Source organism: Medicago sativa, chromosome 6, assembly GCF_051527215.1.
Source record: "Medicago sativa cultivar Bolivia chromosome 6, Bolivia_mono, whole genome shotgun sequence".
Taxonomy (NCBI): Eukaryota; Viridiplantae; Streptophyta; class Magnoliopsida; order Fabales; family Fabaceae; genus Medicago; species Medicago sativa.
In genome coordinates, this window is record NC_140754.1 from 52,178,434 (window position 1) to 52,198,448 (window position 20,015).

Sequence of the window (20,015 nt, forward strand, 5' to 3'; positions counted from 1 at the left end):
AATTAATTAACAATGAAAAAAAAAGGACTACAAGAGTCTTTACAATCAACAAAACAAATGTCCACGTGAGCATAACTCAGTTGGTATGGACAATGCATAATATATGCAAGGTCAGAGGTTCAAACCTCGGCCACCACCAAAAAATCAACAAAACAAATTATCTAAAAGGGGACAAGAATGCTCAATAGAACTTTATAAAGAAAAGGCCAAATAATCTAGAGAAGCAATTTGATAAATATATGGAGAGAGAGATAAAAAAAATGTTTATAAATACTTCATGAGTTATAAATACTTCATGAGTGTTTCTCATATAATAAATCAACTTTTGTGCAAGTGCGTTCTATTCTAAATAATGTAATGATAGAGAGATTCTTATATTATTATGAATTTTTAAATAAATTTTTGTTTAAAAATATGAATTCTATATACGAGTTTATTTAAAATGAGGGAACGAAAGTGAAGATGGAAAACTTTTAGAGACTAAAGTTGAAGAAATTTGTTAGAAGGATTAAAAGAAAACGTTGGTTTATTTATAAGCACCAAAAATATATTTATTCCTAAATTAAATATGGCACATGCACATTTCGAATGATTGAATTAAATAGTTATTATCTTCCATGATTTGTCAATTTTACTTATTATAGTTGTAAAGTACTTCAACTTTTGTGCATGTGCGTTCTATTTTAGATAATGTAATGATAGAAAAATTCTTATAATATTCTAAATTTTTATGTAAATTATTATTTAAAAATATGAATTTACGTATGAGTTTATTTAAATGAGGGAACAAAAGTGAAAATGGAAAACTTATTTAGAACTAAAAGTTGTAGAATTTTTTTAAAGGGATTAAAACCAAAAATTGGTTAATTTAAAAGGATAAAAATATTTTTAATCCTAAATTAAATACTGCATATCCACATGTTAAATGATTAGATTAAGTAGTTATTTTCTTCCATGATTTGTCAAATTTACTTATTATAGTTATAAAGTACTTCATAAGTGTTTCTCATATAATAAATCAACTTTTATGCATGTGTGCTCTATTCTAGATAATGTAATGATAGATATTTAAGTGGTGCATCGTACGAAGATTAAATAACATTGATATAAGTATCCCTAAAAAAGAACATTGGATATAAGCAAGGCTAATGACAATAATGGGTGGGCATATGACAAAGAGGTTGTGTTGAAGATGCGGTTTGCCTCTTAGTGGGTCAGCTATTTTGATGTGTGTTCAGCTAGTTGTCTGGTAACTAATAGTTATCAAATGAGTAGGTGGATGTATCCATGTGTTTTTGGTAAACAATAAGATTAGTTTTAATTAATTATTTGTTGGATCAAACTTAAAATCTTAGGACATGTTGTGTAATCTTTTTCCATAAAATGTTTGAATATTCACTATATTCATTGTTTTCTTTATGAACAAGATTAATAAAACTGCTTTTTGTATGAAGATAACTGTCTTTCGATAGAAATCAATAATACTTCATAATATGGAAGAAATTAAGCCAATTCTTCATAAGATTTAAATAATGGAAGAAATTCTTCATAAGATTAATGTTTGAATATTCACTATATTCATTGTTTTCCATAGAAATTCTTCATAAGATTTAAATAATGGAAGAAATTAAGCCAATTTCAATATTTTTTTTTGTAACACAATGCCATATTTTAGAAGAAATTGCATTGTCCGTTCCCACACTATGACAGTCAATATCCTCTTGTGATTTCCTAACAATGCCAAGAATGATACTTGATTTTCAGCCACCCTCCTTTGTAGGTTAAAATTATTATAAAAAAACAAAACATAAAATACCAACAATAGAGATTGCAAATTCATGAACACGGCTAAAATTCTATTGACTGTTTCATTTCCCATCCTATAAGCTTCTCATGCACCCTATGCAGTTCGGATTTTAGAATCCGAATTGCATAGAAACCCCATAAAAACTTTAAAAATACGTTGAAATATTTTAAATTTTAGAATCAGAATAGGGTGCGCGAGAAGCTCATAGGTTGGGAAAAGTGATGGCGAATTATATTGGTAGTCGCTAAAAAGTCCATTTAGTATTTTCAGGTATCCTAATACTTAATTCAACCAAGATTTATATATTTCAAACATAAATAACCGAGAGTTATATCTTTCAAAGATAAATAACCGAGAGTTATTGGAAATATAAAAAAAATCTTCAATGAGTATCCTTAAATAACAACTTCAATGAGTTAATTATGTAATATAATTCATTAAAAATATCACGCTTATATATTCAAGGGAGTTTATGGTACAAGGTGTTGGGACAAGGTATGAGTTTGAAGGTGGTCGTATTAAGGAAGGTGGGCGGTTACAATCAATTTGGCGGAAACATATGATGGATATCCATAGCAAAGACGAGTTGGAAGTGGGTACTTGGTTTGATGGTAATTTGGAAATGGTGATTTGCGATGGGGCCAAAACGCTTTTTTGGCTGGATTCATTGTTGGAGGGGGGGACCACTGTGTGATAAGTTTAGACGTCTTTTTGAGTTAGCAGATAATCATTTGTTGTCAGCTACAGAGAAGTATTCTTTAGGTTGGCGGTATGAGGAGAGGCTTGGAAATGGTGGTGACGGCTATTAGCTTGGGAGCAACAGGTAGGAGAGTGTTGTGAGATGTTAAATAACACTTTTTCGCAGTTAGGTGTGGAAGATAGGTGGAAATGGCTTTTAGACCTAGACAAAGATTATATTGTGAGAGGTGTTTATCATATGCTGCCTAAGATGGAGTCAGCTGTTCGGGGGGTAACTAATGATTTAATCTGGAACAAATTAGTTTCTTTAAAAGTTTCTTTGCTTGCTTGACACTTATTGCATAATCGTTTACCTACAAAGGATAATCTGGCTTGGCAAGGTATTTTTAAAACTAATGCTACTTTGTGTGTGAACGGCGGCATGACGACATAAAGTTTTGATCATCTATTTCTAGGCTGCATCGTTTGGGGCCTAGTTATGAAATGGCTCAAAATACATTCAATACACCTGTTACACTCTTCTGATCATATTCTGCAATTTTGTAATCTAGGAGGTGTTTCCAAAACTACTCGATCTTCATTACATTTGATTTGGTTAGTATGTGTTTGGACTCGTTCGAAGGAAAGAAATATTTATATTTCTCAGGATAAGGCAAAATCAATATCTCACTTGTTTGACAAATTCAAATATTTATAATTTTTGTGGTTAAAGGCAAAAAGTCCAAATTTAACTTTTGATCTTCGTATTTGGTGGCTTAATCCAATGTTGTGTATGAGTTTTGTCACTTAACTTTCAAGTTTTTCTTTTTGTTTGGTATTTTAGATGGTTATTATGGTCCTCTAATCAACTTTTTGCACTCTTCAATTCTATCCTTGCACTCCTTGTACTAGGTAAAACTCCTTGATTAATATATTTTATTTTACCTTGTTAAAATATATATATATATATATATATATATATATATATATATATATATTTCGAAATGATTCTAATATGTTTTGTTTATGGATATGTTTCTCTAAGAATAGGAAATTACAAAAATGCACAAAATAAAAAAAAAACATCCAAAGAAACATTGATATCAACATAAGATGTGGTAAGAAAGATTTTATATTAATATAAAGTACTTCAGGTTTATATCAGAAACGTCTCATCAACACATCAGGTTAAAGATAAGATTGATCAAGTAGATAAGATCTAAGATGCTATGTCAGAATCACAATGAACCAGGTATATATCAGAAATGTCTCACCAACACATCAGGTTAAATATAAGATTCTCATGAACCACAATGTCTTAAGATTGAACATCCAAAACACTTTAGTTTTCATACTAGTGAGATCATAATAACAAGTCAGAATCACTTCAAATCAAGTTATAAGAAGGTATCAGTTCAAAGTTCAGATGTAATCTCATCCCTAAATCCAAGATCAAAATTTTGATATCACAATTAAAATCAAGTGTACTTCAGTTGCAGATCAGAATAGCAAGTCACAAGCATACAAGATTGAGCCTCCGTTGATCATAATGGAGTTCAAAATGGATTTTAGAATGGAAAGTCCAGGAAACACAAAAAAGAATGACGAAACCAAATGTGCCCTAGAAGATTTGATTGATACATCAGAATATAAGAAGCAATAACAAAAGTACCATAGCTACTTTTTAGAAGAAACTTGGTCACTAATATAAAACAAAAATGACAAAATAACGACTAGTTTTTCAAAATGGCTAGTTTCGTTTCTTTCTCGACAAGACATTCTCTATAAAGTAGCTAGTTTTTGGAACCGGGTGTGGTTATGGTGCATAAGGAGATCCTTATGCACCGTGCATAATTGCTTTCTATACCCAACATAATTGTTTTCTACACCCCAAGTGAAAAGAATTATTTGGGGTCAAGCCCACTATAAAATCTATTTATTTGTGGGCCTAATAAAGCCCCATATTATAAATTTTTTCTTAACAATTTATTTATGCAAAATAGCTTATTCGAAATAGTTTATAAATGCAAAACAACTTATTAGAATGATTTTTTAAAAACCGCTTATTCAAAACAACTTATTTATGCAAACCAGCTTATTCCGATTAATTTTAAAAAACAACTTATTCAAAATAGCTTATTTATGCAAAACAGCTTATTCGAAACAATTATTAGGATCACTTTTTTTAAAACCGCTTATTCAAAACAACTTATTTATACAAAACAGCTTATTTGTGCAAAACAACTTAATCAAAACATCTTATTTATACAACACAGCTTATTCCGATTTCATTTTAAAAAACAACTTATTCAAAACAACTTATTTATGCAAAACAACTTATTCAAAACTGCTTATTTATGCAAAACAGCTTATTCGAAACACCTTATTTATACAAAATAGCTTATTTGTGCAAAACAGCTTATTCAAAACAACTTATTTATACAAAACAACTTATTTGTGCAAAACAACTTATTCAAAACAGCTTATTTATACAAAACAGATTATTCCGATTTCATTTTAAAAAACAACTTATTCAAAACAACTTATTTATGCAAAACAACATATTTATGCAAAACAACTTATTCAAAACAGCTTATTTATGCAAAACATCTTATTCCAAACAACTTATTTATACAAAATAGCTTATTTGTGCAAAACAGCTTATTCAAAACAACTTATTTATACAAAACAGCTTATTTGTGCAAAACAGCTTATTCAAAACAACTTATTTATACAAAACAGATTATTCCGATTTCATTTTAAAAAACAACTTATTCAAAACAACTTATTTATGCAAAAACAACTTATTCAAAACAGTTTATTTATGCAAAACATCTTATTCGAAACAACTTATTTATACAAAATAGCTTATTTGTGCAAAACAGCTTATTCAAAACAACTTATTTATACAAAACAGCTTATTTGTGCAAAACAGCTTATTCAAAACAGCTTATTCGAAACAGCTTATTTATACAAAATAGCTTATTTGTGCAAAACAGCTTATTCAAAACAACTTATTTATACAAAACAGCTTATTTGTGCAAAACAGCTATTTTGCACAAATTAAGTTGTTTTGAATAAGCTTTTTATGAGTTAGAGAGAGAAATGAGTATGGATTATGAGTTTCTTTACTGGAACGTTGTTTAACATGTTATACACTGAAATTATTACTGAAACCATAATTATGGTTTAATGGTTTTGATAATCATGTATGTGAAACCAAGATAATTGTGTAATGGTTTTTAATGAAATTATTATTGTTAGATGGTTTTGAATAATGATTAAGATGGTATACACTGAAATTATTACTGAAACCATAATTATGGTTTAATGGTTTTGATAGTCTTCTATGAGAAACCAAAATAATTGTCTAATGGTTTTGCTATGTCTATGGTTTCTGTGAGTTGGTTTCAAAACCATTTTGCTGTGGAAATGGTTTGTGTGAGTTGTACTCCAAAACCATTTTGCAGTGAAAATGGTTTCCGTGAGTTAGACTCCAAAACCATTTTGCAGTGAAAATGGTTTCCGTGAGTAATGCTAACACCAGATCCGAACCGGATTGATCATAAACAACACAATTCATCACAACATTCTCAATAATTCATCAAATCCGAATTCCAGCTTATACCAACAGATTTCACATCGAAGCATTTCCTACTTCACAAATAACCGACTGAACAGCTTCGTGAATGTTAATTAAATATAAAATACTCAAGCACAATTAAATTAACAATAAAAAATTACATTATCATGATCCATGTTATGCACTGAAATTATTACTGAAACCATACGTATGGTTTAATGGTTTTGATAGTTTTCAATGTGAAACCAAAATAATTGTCTAATGGTTTTGTAATAAAAAAATTGTGATAAACATTCAAATCATTACTAAGTAACCACTTAATAGTACACACTTATAACCTAGTGTGAATTAATCAATAAGTAACCACTTTTTTGTAAAGTCTCGTCATCTCTCTTTTATTTCTTACGTTGTAAAACGAATTTCTGACTTTGTCTAAATATAATTGCGCTTTAATGGTTTTAATAGACTTGTATGTGAAAGAAAAATAATTGTCAAATGCTAAATAAAATAAAAGAATAGTGAAAATTATTATTGACAAATGGTTTTAAATAAAAACTATTACTGAAACCATAAGTGTGGTTTAATGGTTTTGATAGTGTTCTACACGAAACCAAACTAATTGTCTAAAAAATTAAATTGGTTGGATAATTTTTTAACAGCTTGAAGAATTAAAAAACAATGAAAGACTTTTATTGAGAGAATGGACGAGCTGAAAGAAAAGGGTTTTGATGAAATCATTCATAGAACAATATGATAGATTTTGGGATTTAGATATTATTATACAGATTGAGAGAGTGAGGTGTTTGATGAAGAATCAAAAAATTCTTAATTGGTGATGAATTAGTTGTTACCATGTCATTTATACAAAGTGAGTAAGCAACAAACTCTAAACTAACTCATTATCTGTAACACAAGTAATCTCACTTACTAACTTGTTTCTTATCAACCAACTTATCTAACTAACATTTTTATAGAGGAAGTTATCTAACTAACATACTAGCTAACTTTGAAAACGGAATCGTGTCTCTATATGCTTTCTTCTACCACGACCAACTGAATGCTTTCCAGGAGGATCAATTGTTGACCTACTGTCCACCAGCAAATCTCATCTTCAAATCTTTAAATTCATCTTTTGCACCAGCGTGCTTAGCCATTTAGCCTAAAATGCAAGAATATAACAGAAGCAATCTCAATAATTAGTAGCAGAAGCAGTTATTACTCTTCTAGATAAAATGACAATTAAAGTATCATTCAGTTCAAATTTCAGCATTTCAACTAGTGTGATAGTTAAGAATATAACAAGTGACATTTACGATGGTAAAGCAGTGAGTGTCTCAAAAGAGTAAGAAAGGAAGAGGGAATTTTAGAACATAGACTTACAATAGAGGCATATGACTTCTTCGACACTTCTTCGATTTGGGAAGCCAATCCAGCTACCTTCTGTGAATCATCAGGAATTTCATCAAGAACCACAGCAACACGAGCTTCCTCTTCTTCAACAAACACTTGCTCATTTTTTGGATTGTAGACGTCTAGTTTTTCCCAATCGCCATCCTCAACAGTCACAGATATTTGCTCTGGAACTTATGTCTCCAGTACAGGAGGATCTGACACTGAAAGAAGGTTGAGGAAATAGGAAACTTAAGTTAACAGATAAAGGAAACAAAAACCGTTAATAAAATCACACCTTATGCATCATATTACCATTGTCAAGAGAGACAGGATTTCCGATATCATGATCGGGTTCTTTGATTTCAATTTCATCAACATATCGGAAAACATCATTCAAAACAAAGTAGCCCTTCTTTTGAGGAGCAAGGAAGAAAGATTGAGTAAATTTCTGCTTAATGCCATCCTTTCCTATCATAAACTCGGTGACGAAGACAGCGACTCCCCCACCAAAAGACTCTTGTGCATCCACATATATGATCTCTGCACTAAGTCCACTTTAATCCGATGACTGTATCTTCTTGTCAATTCCCTGCTTGGTGAAATGAAATAAGATACGTTAAAGTATAAAATTTAGAGATATTAATATTAAGCTCATTGTTTTCAAATTCAACCACTTCTAATACCGAATCCATGTTTATTAGAATCTGAGTTAACAAATGGACATTTTAGAGGATCATACAATGGAAATAAATTAAAAAGGCATCAGCAAGTAATTACAATGGAGATATCAAGAGTAGTAGCTATTAACTCTTCAAGATGAGGTATAGCTGAATTACAATGGAGAAATCATATCCAAGTTCACAAAAATACCATTTTCATTTCATATATACATTAAAGCAATATAACTGAATTACAATACAACTTCAATTATATTTTTTAATGGGGGTCTTAAGGATTTGTTGAGGGAATGGAATAAACTGGGTTGTTGAAAGTCTTGATACTTATTGGGGAATAGGAATAGAACTTGGTTCGAATGATTTGACCTTTGTAAATTGCTAGGAAGTTGTATGCAACTAAGCTTCAAGGTAACTGTAATAAACTTATTTTACATACTGAAAGTTTCACAACATTATACTTTCTACAATCTATATAATCACAATCACAACAGGGCCAGATTACAATTAAAAGCACTGATTACCAAGTATGACACCAAATCAGAAGCTTTGACATCAGAGTCAAATCCACCGATGCTGACTTGAGTAGTAGTAAGCACTGAATCTTTTACACTTCCTTCTAAATCCATGTTACCAATAATCTTTAAATTCAAAATCACAAAAATTGAGATTTCCACTATAAACCATACTTAATATAAAACAATAAGTTAGGTATTTGAAAGGGAATATTTCCATCTTGTAAAGAAAATTCAACAAATCAGTCATTACACATTCTAAAATTGACAAAGACTGTTGAGAAAAAGAGACACAAGGAGAAAGACACAGAGATATGAAAATTTCTGAAAATTAATTAAAAACCTAGAAATGAAAATCATGTTCCTGAGACAATCACAGCGAATTCTAACTATACAGAAACAAATTGGTACCCAGAAAGGGGAACCCAAAAACATGTCTAAAACAATGTTGAGTCATTGCAGTTGATTTAGCTAATTTTCTTTTGATGTTATACATTGTTAGGGTTATTCATCGTAATAAACATAATGATAGGTAAGAAATAACAAAGAATCTAGAAACAATTTGACAAAAGACAAGAAACAAACCTAGCGTTTTCTTGGCGAAATCAAAGACTGTTAACCTGCAAAATTCATTGATGAAAATATATAAATACCCAAAATTGAAAACAGAACAAAGTAGCAAATTTAACACCCTTACCAATTCTCAGAAGAAAAAAAAAAGCCCCGTTAAAAAATATGTAAAAGTAGAAAGTGATTTAAGGAAGGAAATGCGGAGGAAGGCAGTGGGATTGGAAGTTGAGAATTGACTGATGGGTCAAAGAGCGAAGTGAAGTTTGTTTCGGATTCTGTTGTCTTCTCTTCTTCACTTCACACGCGGTTTGAGTGAGTGAGTGTCAATTTTAGTGTGACTTTCAATTACGGCGGTGAACGGTGGTTACCTTGGTGCGAGCTGCTTCCATTGAGTCGGCGCAATCCCGCTGTGAATCAACCGGAAAACGACGTCGGAGTTACGGAGGTTAAGGTGGCGCGCGAGCAAGGTTGAGTTGTATGAGGTAGGAGAAGATTGTGGGGACTGATTGTGGGGTCTGAGGTGAGAACCATAGGATCATTACAAGTGTCCAATTATCTGATGGTTGTGATTAACTTATGCATGGTGCATAAGTTATGGCTTATGCACCATAACTTTTGCCTTTGGAACCAATCAACGCGTTTCTATCCTTATCAAACAATCAAGCCACCCTTTTCAAATCAAGCACATATGACACTAATTTTCTTCTTCTTGGTTTCGGAACTGTTGGATCCACCTTACCCCTGATAGAAATGCAATAAGTGAAGTAGTTGATAGAAATGCAATAAGTGAAGTGGGCCTTGATGTTGGGCTTAAACCAAGAGTGTGGAAGGTTTACACCAGGAAAAGGACAAAAGGAGTAAATGATGACGTGGGAAAGAAGAATGCATAAGAATGTTATATATATTGTAGCAGAGGAAAGATAGAGGGGAGGAAAAATCTGTTATGATCTTGTGGGGTCACCTTTGGTGATTTGGGAAGCCTACGTGCTTAGGGACTGGTAGCTACTATCAGTTTGTTACCTTGTTATTTCTATTTTGCTCTCATTTTCCTGTATTTGTGGATCCAAGTTATTACAATCTGATAATCCATCATCTTTTCATTAAATTCTCTGTTCATTTCTTTTGCTTGTTCTCTTAAACCCATCAAATTGGTCCGACCTACCGGATCAATCTCACCACCACCAGAGATTTGTAGATGCCAAGAAAACCTAAGATGGGTGACCGAATTGATGCATTAGAAACTCAGATGGAAACTGTAACAACCACACTGGAGAGTCTTGCTTCTCAGATGCAGCAACATGCACAACAAATGCATCAACAAAGTCTGATTCTTACAGAATTGAGCAAACATATTGGAAAAAAAGGGGTGACTCAGGAGGGTGAAACCTCTAGTGGTGATTCAGTTCAGAGCGAATCACGTCTCGCCGGGAAGAAAGTGAAACTTCCGTTGTTTAACGGTGATGACCCAGTGGGGTGGATCACACGAGCGGAGATCTACTTCGACGTTCAGAACACCGTTGATGATATGCGTGTGAAGCTAGCACGATTGAGCATGGAAGGTTCAACCATCCATTGGTTCAACCTTTTGATGGAGACAGAGGATGCGTTATCATGGGAGAAGTTGAAATGTGCGCTGATTGCTCGTTACGGCGGAAGGCGGTTGGAGAACCCATTCGAAGAATTATCAACTCTTCGGCAAAAAGGAAGTGTGGAGGATTTTGTTGAAGCTTTTGAGTTGTTATCATCTCAAGTCGGAAGGCTCCCGGAAGAACAGTATCTGGGGTATTTCATGAGCGGATTGAAGCCTCAGATCAGAAGAAGAGTACGTACCCTGAATCCTCGTAGTAGGATGGAAATGATGAGGATTGCTAAAGATGTAGAAGAAGAATTGAAGGAGGAAGACGATGATGGTGAGAAACGTGTGTTCAAGAAAAATGGCTACGATCGTTTTGGCCAAAACGATTGGGCCGGGTTGCTGAAGGGAAAAAGTGGGTCAAATTCTAGGGATCCGACCCGTTCATCTAACCCAACTTAGAAAACGGGTTCAATTGGATCCAACGGTAATCCCAGTGCATCTATCGCATCAATGGCTCGAAAAGGGGATAACGAAACTCGTACTGCATCTTCTGAAAATTGGAAAGGAATACGAAACATGAGAAATGATGAAATCGCAGAAAGGAGAGCAAAGGGTTTGTGTTTCATGTGTGGTGGAAAGTATCACCCTACGTTGCATAAATGCCCAGAACGGACGCTAAGGGTTTTGATATTGGGTGAAGGAGAAACGATGAATGATGAAGGTGAAATTGTGAATTTAGAAGATGCATCTGAGGATAGCGAAGGGGAAGTGGAGGTGGAGTATAAGTATATGGGTGTTCTGGGAAGTTTGGGTGAATATCATACCATGAAGGTTGGAGGTAGGATTGAGAATGTTGATCTCCTAGTGCTGATTGATAGTGGAGCGAGTCATAACTTCATTTCACCAAAGGTCACTACGGCACTGGGACTTGTCATCACGCCTGTCGCAACTAAGAGAATTAAGTTGGGAGATGGACACAAGATTCTGACTCAAGGGATGTGTAAAGGAGTTCGTATGAGGATGGGAGAGATTGAGGTAGTCGTTGATGCTTTGGTGTTGGAGTTAGGAGGTTTAGATGTGGTGTTGGGTGTCTCCTGGTTGAGCACATTAGGGAAGGTGCTTATGGATTGGAAGGCACTCACGATGCAATTTGTTATTGGGAATCAGTGGGTGAAGTTACAAGGTCAAGGTAACAAGAACATACGACGGAGTTATTTGAACACGTTTTTGGGAGACACTCACTGCAAAATGGGAACAGATTGGTGGTGGACTCATTTCCAGTCCATAGAAGCAGACAAAGTGGTGGTATCTGAAGGGCTGAATGCGATTCTGGAGGAATTTCATGAAGTGTTTCAAGATCAGATACAGCTTCCTCCTGAAAGGACTCAAGTGCATCACATTAATTTGTTTCCAGAACATGGTCCTATCAATGTAAGGCCTTACAGATATCATCACCACCAAAAAGAGGAGATTGAAAGGCAAGTAGAAGAGTTGTTGAAAGCAGGAGTTATCAGACCAAGCATGAGTGCATTTTCCAGTCCTGTGATACTGGTCAAAAAGAAGGACAAGAGTTGGAGGATGTGTGTGGATTATAGGGCTCTGAACAAGGCTACCATTCCAGATAAGTACCCAATTCCTATAGTAGATGAATTATTAGATGAGCTTAATGGTGCTAATTTGTTTTCTAAAATTGATTTAAAATTTGGATATCATCAAATTAGGGTACATGAGAGTGACATTCATAAAACTGCTTTTAGGACTCATAATGGTCATTATGAATATTTAGTTATGCCATTTGGGTTGATGAATGCCCCAGCTACTTTTCAAGCCAATATGAATGATCTTTTTAGACCATATTTACGCAAATTTGTGTTAGTATTCTTTGATGACATTTTAATATATAGCAGAGATATTGGGGAGCATCAGCAGCATTTGAGGCTGGTCTTATCAGTGTTGCTGGATAATTGTTTTGTGGCAAATCAGTCAAAGTGTAAATTTGGTTGTGCACAAATCGATTATCTTGGCCACATTATTTCTGGAGAAGGGGTAGCTGTGGATCCTGAGAAGGTAAAATGCATCCTTGAGTGGCCAGAACCAAAGAATGTGAAGGGGGTACGTGGATTTTTAGGTCTCACAGGGTATTATAGGAAGTTCATTAAGGATTACGGTAAAGTGTCAAAACCCCTTACAGAATTGACAAAGAAGGATAATTTTTCTTGGAATCAAGAGACTGTGAGAGCATTCCGTGAAATGAAGAGAATCATGACATCTCCTCCTGTTTTGGTGCTTCCAAATTTTGAATTGCCTTTTGAGGTTCAATGTGATGCTCCTGGAAGGGGTATAGGTGCAGTATTGATGCAACAGAGGCAACCGGTTGCTTTCTTCAGTAAGGCACTCTCAGATGGGAATTTGGCAAAATCTGTTTATGAGAAGGAATTGATGGCTCTTGTCTTATGCATTCAGCATTGGAGACACATTTGCTAGGCAAAAAATTCATTGTGTATACAGATCATAAAAGTCTGAAGCATTTTCTGCAACAAAGAATCTCTTCCCCTGATCAACAGTGTTGGCTGGCCAAACTGTTAGGATATCAATTTGAGGTTAAATACAAACCAGGATTGGAAAATAGGGCTGCAGACTCGCTGTCCAGATGTTATGATGAAATAGAAATGAATACTATCATGTCCTTTCCTGTGTGGGCTGATAAAAAGAAGATGTTGGATGAGTTAGCTCATGATTCCTATGTTCAGAAACTGATGGCAGAGGTACAACAGACACCAGAACTGAGACCAGGATTTGAGGTGAAACAAGGGATATTATTGTATCATGGCAGATTGGTGATATCACCTGAATCACCTTCAATCCCTTGGCTGCTAGAAGAGTTTCACAGCACTCCCACTGGAGGACATTCTGGATTTTTGAGAACATATAGAAGATTGGCTGACACGTTATATTAGGTGGGAATGCAGAGGCGCATCAGGGACTTTGTCAGAGCATGTGATGTGTGTCAGAGACAGAAGTACAGTGCTACTACACCTGGAGGATTGTTGCAGCCCTTACCAATTCCCAATGCAGTCTGGGAAGATTTATCCTTAGACTTCATTACTGGGCTGCCAAAGTATAAAGGATTTGAAGCTGTATTAGTGGTTGTGGATAGACTATCCAAGTATAGTCACTTCATGTTGCTCAAGCACCCATACACTGCAAAATCCATTGCTGAGTTGTTTGTAAGAGAAGTAGTCAAACTACATGGGGTTCCTAGTTCAATAATCAGTGACAGAGACCCTTTATTTGTAAGCCATTTTTGGATGGAGTTGTTCAAGCTGCAGGGAACTAAGTTAAAAATGAGTTCAGCTTACCATCCTGAAACTGATGGACAAACTGAGGTAATCAATAGGTGTTTGGAGGGTTACTTGAGATGTTTTGCCTCTGATCATCCTAAGACTTGGTCTCATTGGATCCCTTGGACTGAGTTTTGGTACAACACAACTTACCACAACTCTATTGGAAAGACTCCTTTTGAGGTTGTGTATGGCAGGCAACCACCTACTATATTAAAATTTCTGTCCAATGAAACTAAAGTGGCTGCTGTGGCAGTAGAACTCAGTGAGAGAGATGAAGCTCTCAATCAACTCAAACTGCACCTACTAAAAGCTCAAGAGCAGATGGCAAGATATGCTAATAAGAAGAGAAGAGATTTGTGTTTTGAAGTGGGGGGATGGGTAAAAAGAATTAACCAGAAGTTAGCTGCCAGGTTCTATGGCCCTTTCCAGATTGAACAGAAAATTGGTGAAGTAGCGTATAAGCTGAAACTGCCAGCTGAGTCAAAAATACACCTCGTGTTTCACGTGTCTCTGCTAAAAAAGGATGTGGGAGAATATCAGGTGCAAGGTGAATTACCTAAAGAATTGGAAGTTAGTGATGCTGATAATGTGTACCCGGATAAAGTGTTAGGCTCCAGAATTACAGTGCAGGGAGGTACTGAAATCCATCAGAGTTTGGTCAAATGGAAGCACAAATCTATGGATGATGTTACCTGGGAGGGCAATGAGTTTCTGCGTGGACAGTTCCCTGAATTCAGCCCTGAGGACAAGGCTGTCTTTAAGGAGGAGGGAGTTGATAGAAATGCAATAAGTGAAGTAGTTGATAGAAATGCAATAAGTGAAGTGGGCCTTGATGTTGGGCTTAAACCAAGAGTGTGGAAGGTTTACACCAGGAAAAGGACAAAAGGAGTAAATGATGACGTGGGAAAGAAGAATGCATAAGAATGTTATATATATTGTAGCAGAGGAAAGATAGAGGGGAGGAAAAATCTGTTATGATCTTGTGGGGTCACCTTTGGTGATTTGGGAAGCCTACGTGCTTAGGGACTGGTAGCTACTATCAGTTTGCTACCTTGTTATTTCTATTTTGCTCTCATTTTCCTGTATTTGTGGATCCAAGTTATTACAATCTGATAATCCATCATCTTTTCATTAAATTCTCTGTTCATTTCTTTTGCTTGTTCTCTTAAACCCATCAACCCCCCTGTCTTTTTCACGTCATTCGAACTACTAGAATCACCATTTTTTTAAAATTACATAATTTCTTAACTTCCTTACTCGCAGAAGAGCTGTTAGCCTCACTCTTAGCTTCAACATTTGTTGCTCCATTGCACCCTATCTTAACACTAGACTTCACACCTGCATCCCCTGCTGAGACACTTTGTAACTCCTTATTACAATCACTTTTCAAATGGTTCACAAGAGTTTCCACAAGAGGCTCGTCATCATGTATATAAACCGGTTCAAAATGCACCAATTTATTATCCTCCTCAGATTCAACCATACATGCATCATCCTCTAAACCGAATTCAAGATCTTCGATAATACGAATAGAACATTTCTTCCCGTCAATCCAAAAATCTTATGAAATATTTACTTCTTTTAACACATGTAGTAAGCAACAACCTAGCATAGTCCAACCTTTCTTTATTGAAAGTCATATCATCAATCCTTAGAAGCCTACCTAGAACCGAAGCTAGTTCCACAAAAAATACACTATTCCAAGCTTAAATAGGGATACCATAACATCTCACCTAGGCTGCTCTTTCATAAGTTACAACATTGTCTGTTGACCAAGGCCAGCAATTGTGCAAATACTGATTAAAAAATTCATCCACTTCCTTAAACACTGACATCACAACCACATCTCCCTTATGATATAAAAACACATTGTCCCCTCCCATAGAAATAGCCATAAAATCTTTAAACCCAACATCAGAGCAATATTGTCGTAACGATGTAACAGTAATACCATTATTAATTATGGTCGTCAAACCTCTACTTGCCCACAAAATATCGTCAGACAAAGACTTATATTTCCTTCCTTCCACCTCCAGCTCTTCAACAAAATCATGAGATAACCCCGTCTCCTTATTCTTCCCCATTACTATACGCGTTAAATTCACCCCTTTAACACACTCACCATAATCCTTAACTTCATTCTCCACACCAAATTAACCCCCCCCCCCCCCCCCCCACCAAAATCGACCCCCCTTCTTAATCACCCCCTTCTCCCTTTCCTCCTCACTCCACTCTACGCATTTTTTCTCCCTCACCCAAAACAACACCACCGCCTGAATTATTCCCACACCTATCGAAAGTGGCCACTTTAGCAAATAACTGGTTATCCCAAAAAATATCATTATCAAGAGCTTTGCATAATTTATCGACATCTCGCACTCTATCAAATTTAGTAAAACCGAATCTCTAACCTCTAACATTACGTCTTCGAGAAACAAAAACATCAGATAGCATCCCATAAACCTCCGAACTCTTTCTTAGATAAACATATTGTTAATGCTCAGGAATATTTGCAATGTAAAATGATACCGACGCGTCCCGCGTCCTCCTTAACAATGTTATCATGAAGTTGCAGTTGATAACCTCCTTGCATTCGGTTTACTGTACCTGCATAACTAGCCCTCCCTAAATAGTCATCATGCTTCCTATTATATTGCTCGATGTTCCTTCCCTTTCCATTCCAAAAGGACACAAATGAATCAACAGAGAAATCACGCTTAGACCTTCCTTTCCCATGCCAGACTATCCCACATGAAGCAACAAATGCATTACGCTCAAACCTTCGAATTCGGGACCTGCCACGCCGCAATTCAGCTGAAGCCGCAATTGAAGAAAAACGATTCCTATTCTGCATATTTGTAATCCCAATATACCGTCCTTGCCGATACATGTGCTGCACCTATCCTCCATCGCTTTCAAAACCTCCATTCATGTTGTCCTCCCGCTGTCTGTATTGTACATGTGATCCCGATTCCATCGCTTTCCTCCGTCTATTTCTCATCTCAGACCAATCTTCCATATCCCCACCCCTTTATGCCGCCTTGGAAAATGACACACCCCTTCCATGAAACCTTTCCTCCAACGAAAAAAAAAAACTCGACGCAGTGGTTAAGGAGAAATCGTACTAGCAGAAATCGTACCGTCTGTTCGCTCTTTCTAACGTGCTATTTTATTATGTTTGTTTGTTTAATTTTGATTAAATTTTTAAATTTTTAAATATTAATGGAAATTATTGATATATTGATTTATAAACAAAATATTGTCAATGCATTTAACAATTATTTATGAACTCAACATATTTTAGTTTGCCTGCATATAAAATAAAGATAAAATAATGATCTTTTATTGTTTATTCTAATAGTAATTATTAACATCATACCATATAAAATAAAGATTGAATTTTGAGAAACTCCTCTTGATAAAGCTACATATAATTGACCATGGCAGAAAACATGCCGTGGAAGATAGATTCCGACGTTGGAAATGATCTGCCCTTTAACACTAATTTTTGCTCACATTTGTTACTAATCTTTTTTTAGAGGATTTAAAGTCCAATCTTTAACATTATATTTTGCTCACGTTTGTTACTATTCTTTTCTTAGGGGATTTAAATTCCAATCTTTAACATTATTTTTTGCTCACGTTTGTTACTAATTTTTTTTTAAAGTATTTAAAGTCCAATCTTTAGCAATATTTTTTGCTCACGTTTGTTACTAATCTTTTTTTAGAGGATTTAAAGTGATTTAAAGTCCAATCTTTAACATTATTTTTTGGTCACGTTTGATACTAATCATTTTTTTAGAGGATTTATAGTCCAATCTATAACAATATTTTCTGCTCACGTTTAATACTAATCTTTTTTTAGAGGATTTAAAGTCCAATATTTGATATTAATTTTTGCTCTTGTTTGTTACTAATCTTTATTTAGAGGATTTAAAGTCCAATCTTTACCATTATTTTTTCTCACGTTTGTTACAATTGATCAAAGGCTAAGGAAGAGTAGCTTATATTAATAAAATAATAAAATAATATGGAAATACTGTTTTTTTTTTTGGAAGGAATATGAAAATACTTGACAATCTTTGTTGGCTGTATTGAGGGGAACTACACAGAGGTACAACATAAAAGTGGCTGATAAAAATGAAAAGGATATGAAAATAATTGACAATCTTTGTTGGCTGTATTGAGGGGAACTACACAGAGGTACAACATAAAAGTGGTTGATAAAAAAGTAACATGAGTTTTTGTTTTGTGCTAGTTTTTTGTGAGTTTAAAGGGTTAACGTGGACAATTAGTGACATGGATTACTAATCCACGCGTTATTTTATATTTGAAATTAAGGGTATTTTTGGAAAGAAAAGTCCAACCCAAAAGTGTGCTGAAAGGGGTAGTTTTCTTTATATATAGTAGAGGATATATAGTAGAGGATGATAGGAAAAAATAATTGAATTCCCATAAAAATATAAAAAATAATTACTTTTTTTAATATAAAAAAGTTCTCTTAAATATTCACAACGCCTTTGTATAAGTTCTTAAACTTATTTTAATTTATATTTTACCTAAAAAAAAAAGTTCTTAAACTTGCTTACTACTTCATCCATCTTAAATTATATGTCACTTTACAATATCAATGAAACATTAATGTTATTTTCCTTATTCTATCTTTAATTATATGTTACTCTATTTTTTTTCTCTTTAATTGATCTTTCTCATACCTTTTATTAAGGACAATTTTGTAAAATAACTTATAATATATATTTCTCATACAAATTAATTACATTTTTTAATACGTATGAAATGTTCAAGACGTCGTATATTTTGAGACAGATATGATTTGTGCTTGTTTCATTGAAGAAGTCAAATTAACGGCCTATTCAAATTAACATCAAAGAGGATAAAAATTGATATTTTAAGACGAACACACTTCAAACACTTCAATGTCTCAAGTCAATCAAGAAGGACGTGGGGACCCCATGATTGACTTTGAATTTTGTTCACTCATATTATTTTCATTGCGTATATTATATAGCTCAAAACGTTGAACCCTCTCGATACGGTATTGACGCAATAGGAGGAGCCATATCAATACTATTTTGTTTTCTATCAAACTTTTTTTGTTGCTGAAAGAATTGTATGTAGTGTCACAATTGTCTATCAATCTATCCTCCATTGATAGCGGTAATTGACTATAGATGACTAGTAAAATATCACACCCGCCTCAGAGACTTGTGACCCTGTCAGAGACTACAGCGGTAATTGACTATAGATGACTAGTAAACTATAATTGACTACACCCTCCGGTCACTATTATAAGCAAAAATCAACATTCTGGATTCATTCATTTAATGATGTATGTGGTCTATAATAAAGACCACATACATCATTAAATGAATGAACCTACAATATTGTTTTTTGCTTATAATAGTGACCGGAGGGTGTATAAGCTAACAACAATAATTAACGAGGACTCCATCCGTCCCGGAATAACTGACCCATTTTCTAAAAAAAAGTGTCCCAAAATAACTGACTCATTTCAATTTTCAATACAACTTTTATCATTCCCAATACAATATAACACTAAATAATACTACTTTTATCATTCCCAATACAATATATTCCACTTTCTCCTTTATTTATACATTTTTCTTAATCTGTGTGAAAAACCAAAATAGGTCAATTAAACTGGGACGGAGGGAGTACCAGTTTTCCATTTTTTTGGTTGAACAGTTTTCCATTCTTTCTTTCATTAAAAAGAAAAATATGTTGTCCCATAGTCCTAACTCTATTGATAAAAATATCAAAATTGTTAGGTCGAACATTACGATTGGGGTTCGAACTCCAACTCCTCTCCTTTATAAGTGTGAGTTTATAATAGC

The 20,015-nt window shown here is 34.3% G+C and overlaps 1 protein-coding gene and 1 pseudogene across 2 annotated transcripts; one reads left to right on the top strand and one right to left on the bottom strand.

Moving 5' to 3' along the window:
- Nucleotides 1-6,868: 6,868 nt before the first annotated feature.
- Nucleotides 6,869-8,763, bottom strand: LOC146915567 (nuclear transport factor 2-like; annotated as a pseudogene). Its single transcript, XR_015016613.1, has 4 exons — nt 8,624-8,763; nt 7,773-8,014; nt 7,449-7,681; nt 6,869-7,227 (listed from the first exon to the last, which is right to left on the bottom strand). The product of XR_015016613.1 is annotated as a nuclear transport factor 2-like (transcript).
- Nucleotides 8,764-10,414: 1,651 nt separating this feature from the next.
- Nucleotides 10,415-15,308, top strand: LOC146915568 (uncharacterized). The gene is made up of 2 exons (XM_085717969.1): nt 10,415-11,156; nt 14,687-15,308. Exons 1-2 carry the CDS (start codon nt 10,415-10,417, stop codon nt 15,058-15,060), a joined length of 1,116 nt encoding a protein of 371 aa, XP_085574095.1. The 3' UTR covers nt 15,061-15,308.
- The last annotated feature ends 4,707 nt before the right edge of the window (nt 15,309-20,015 follow it).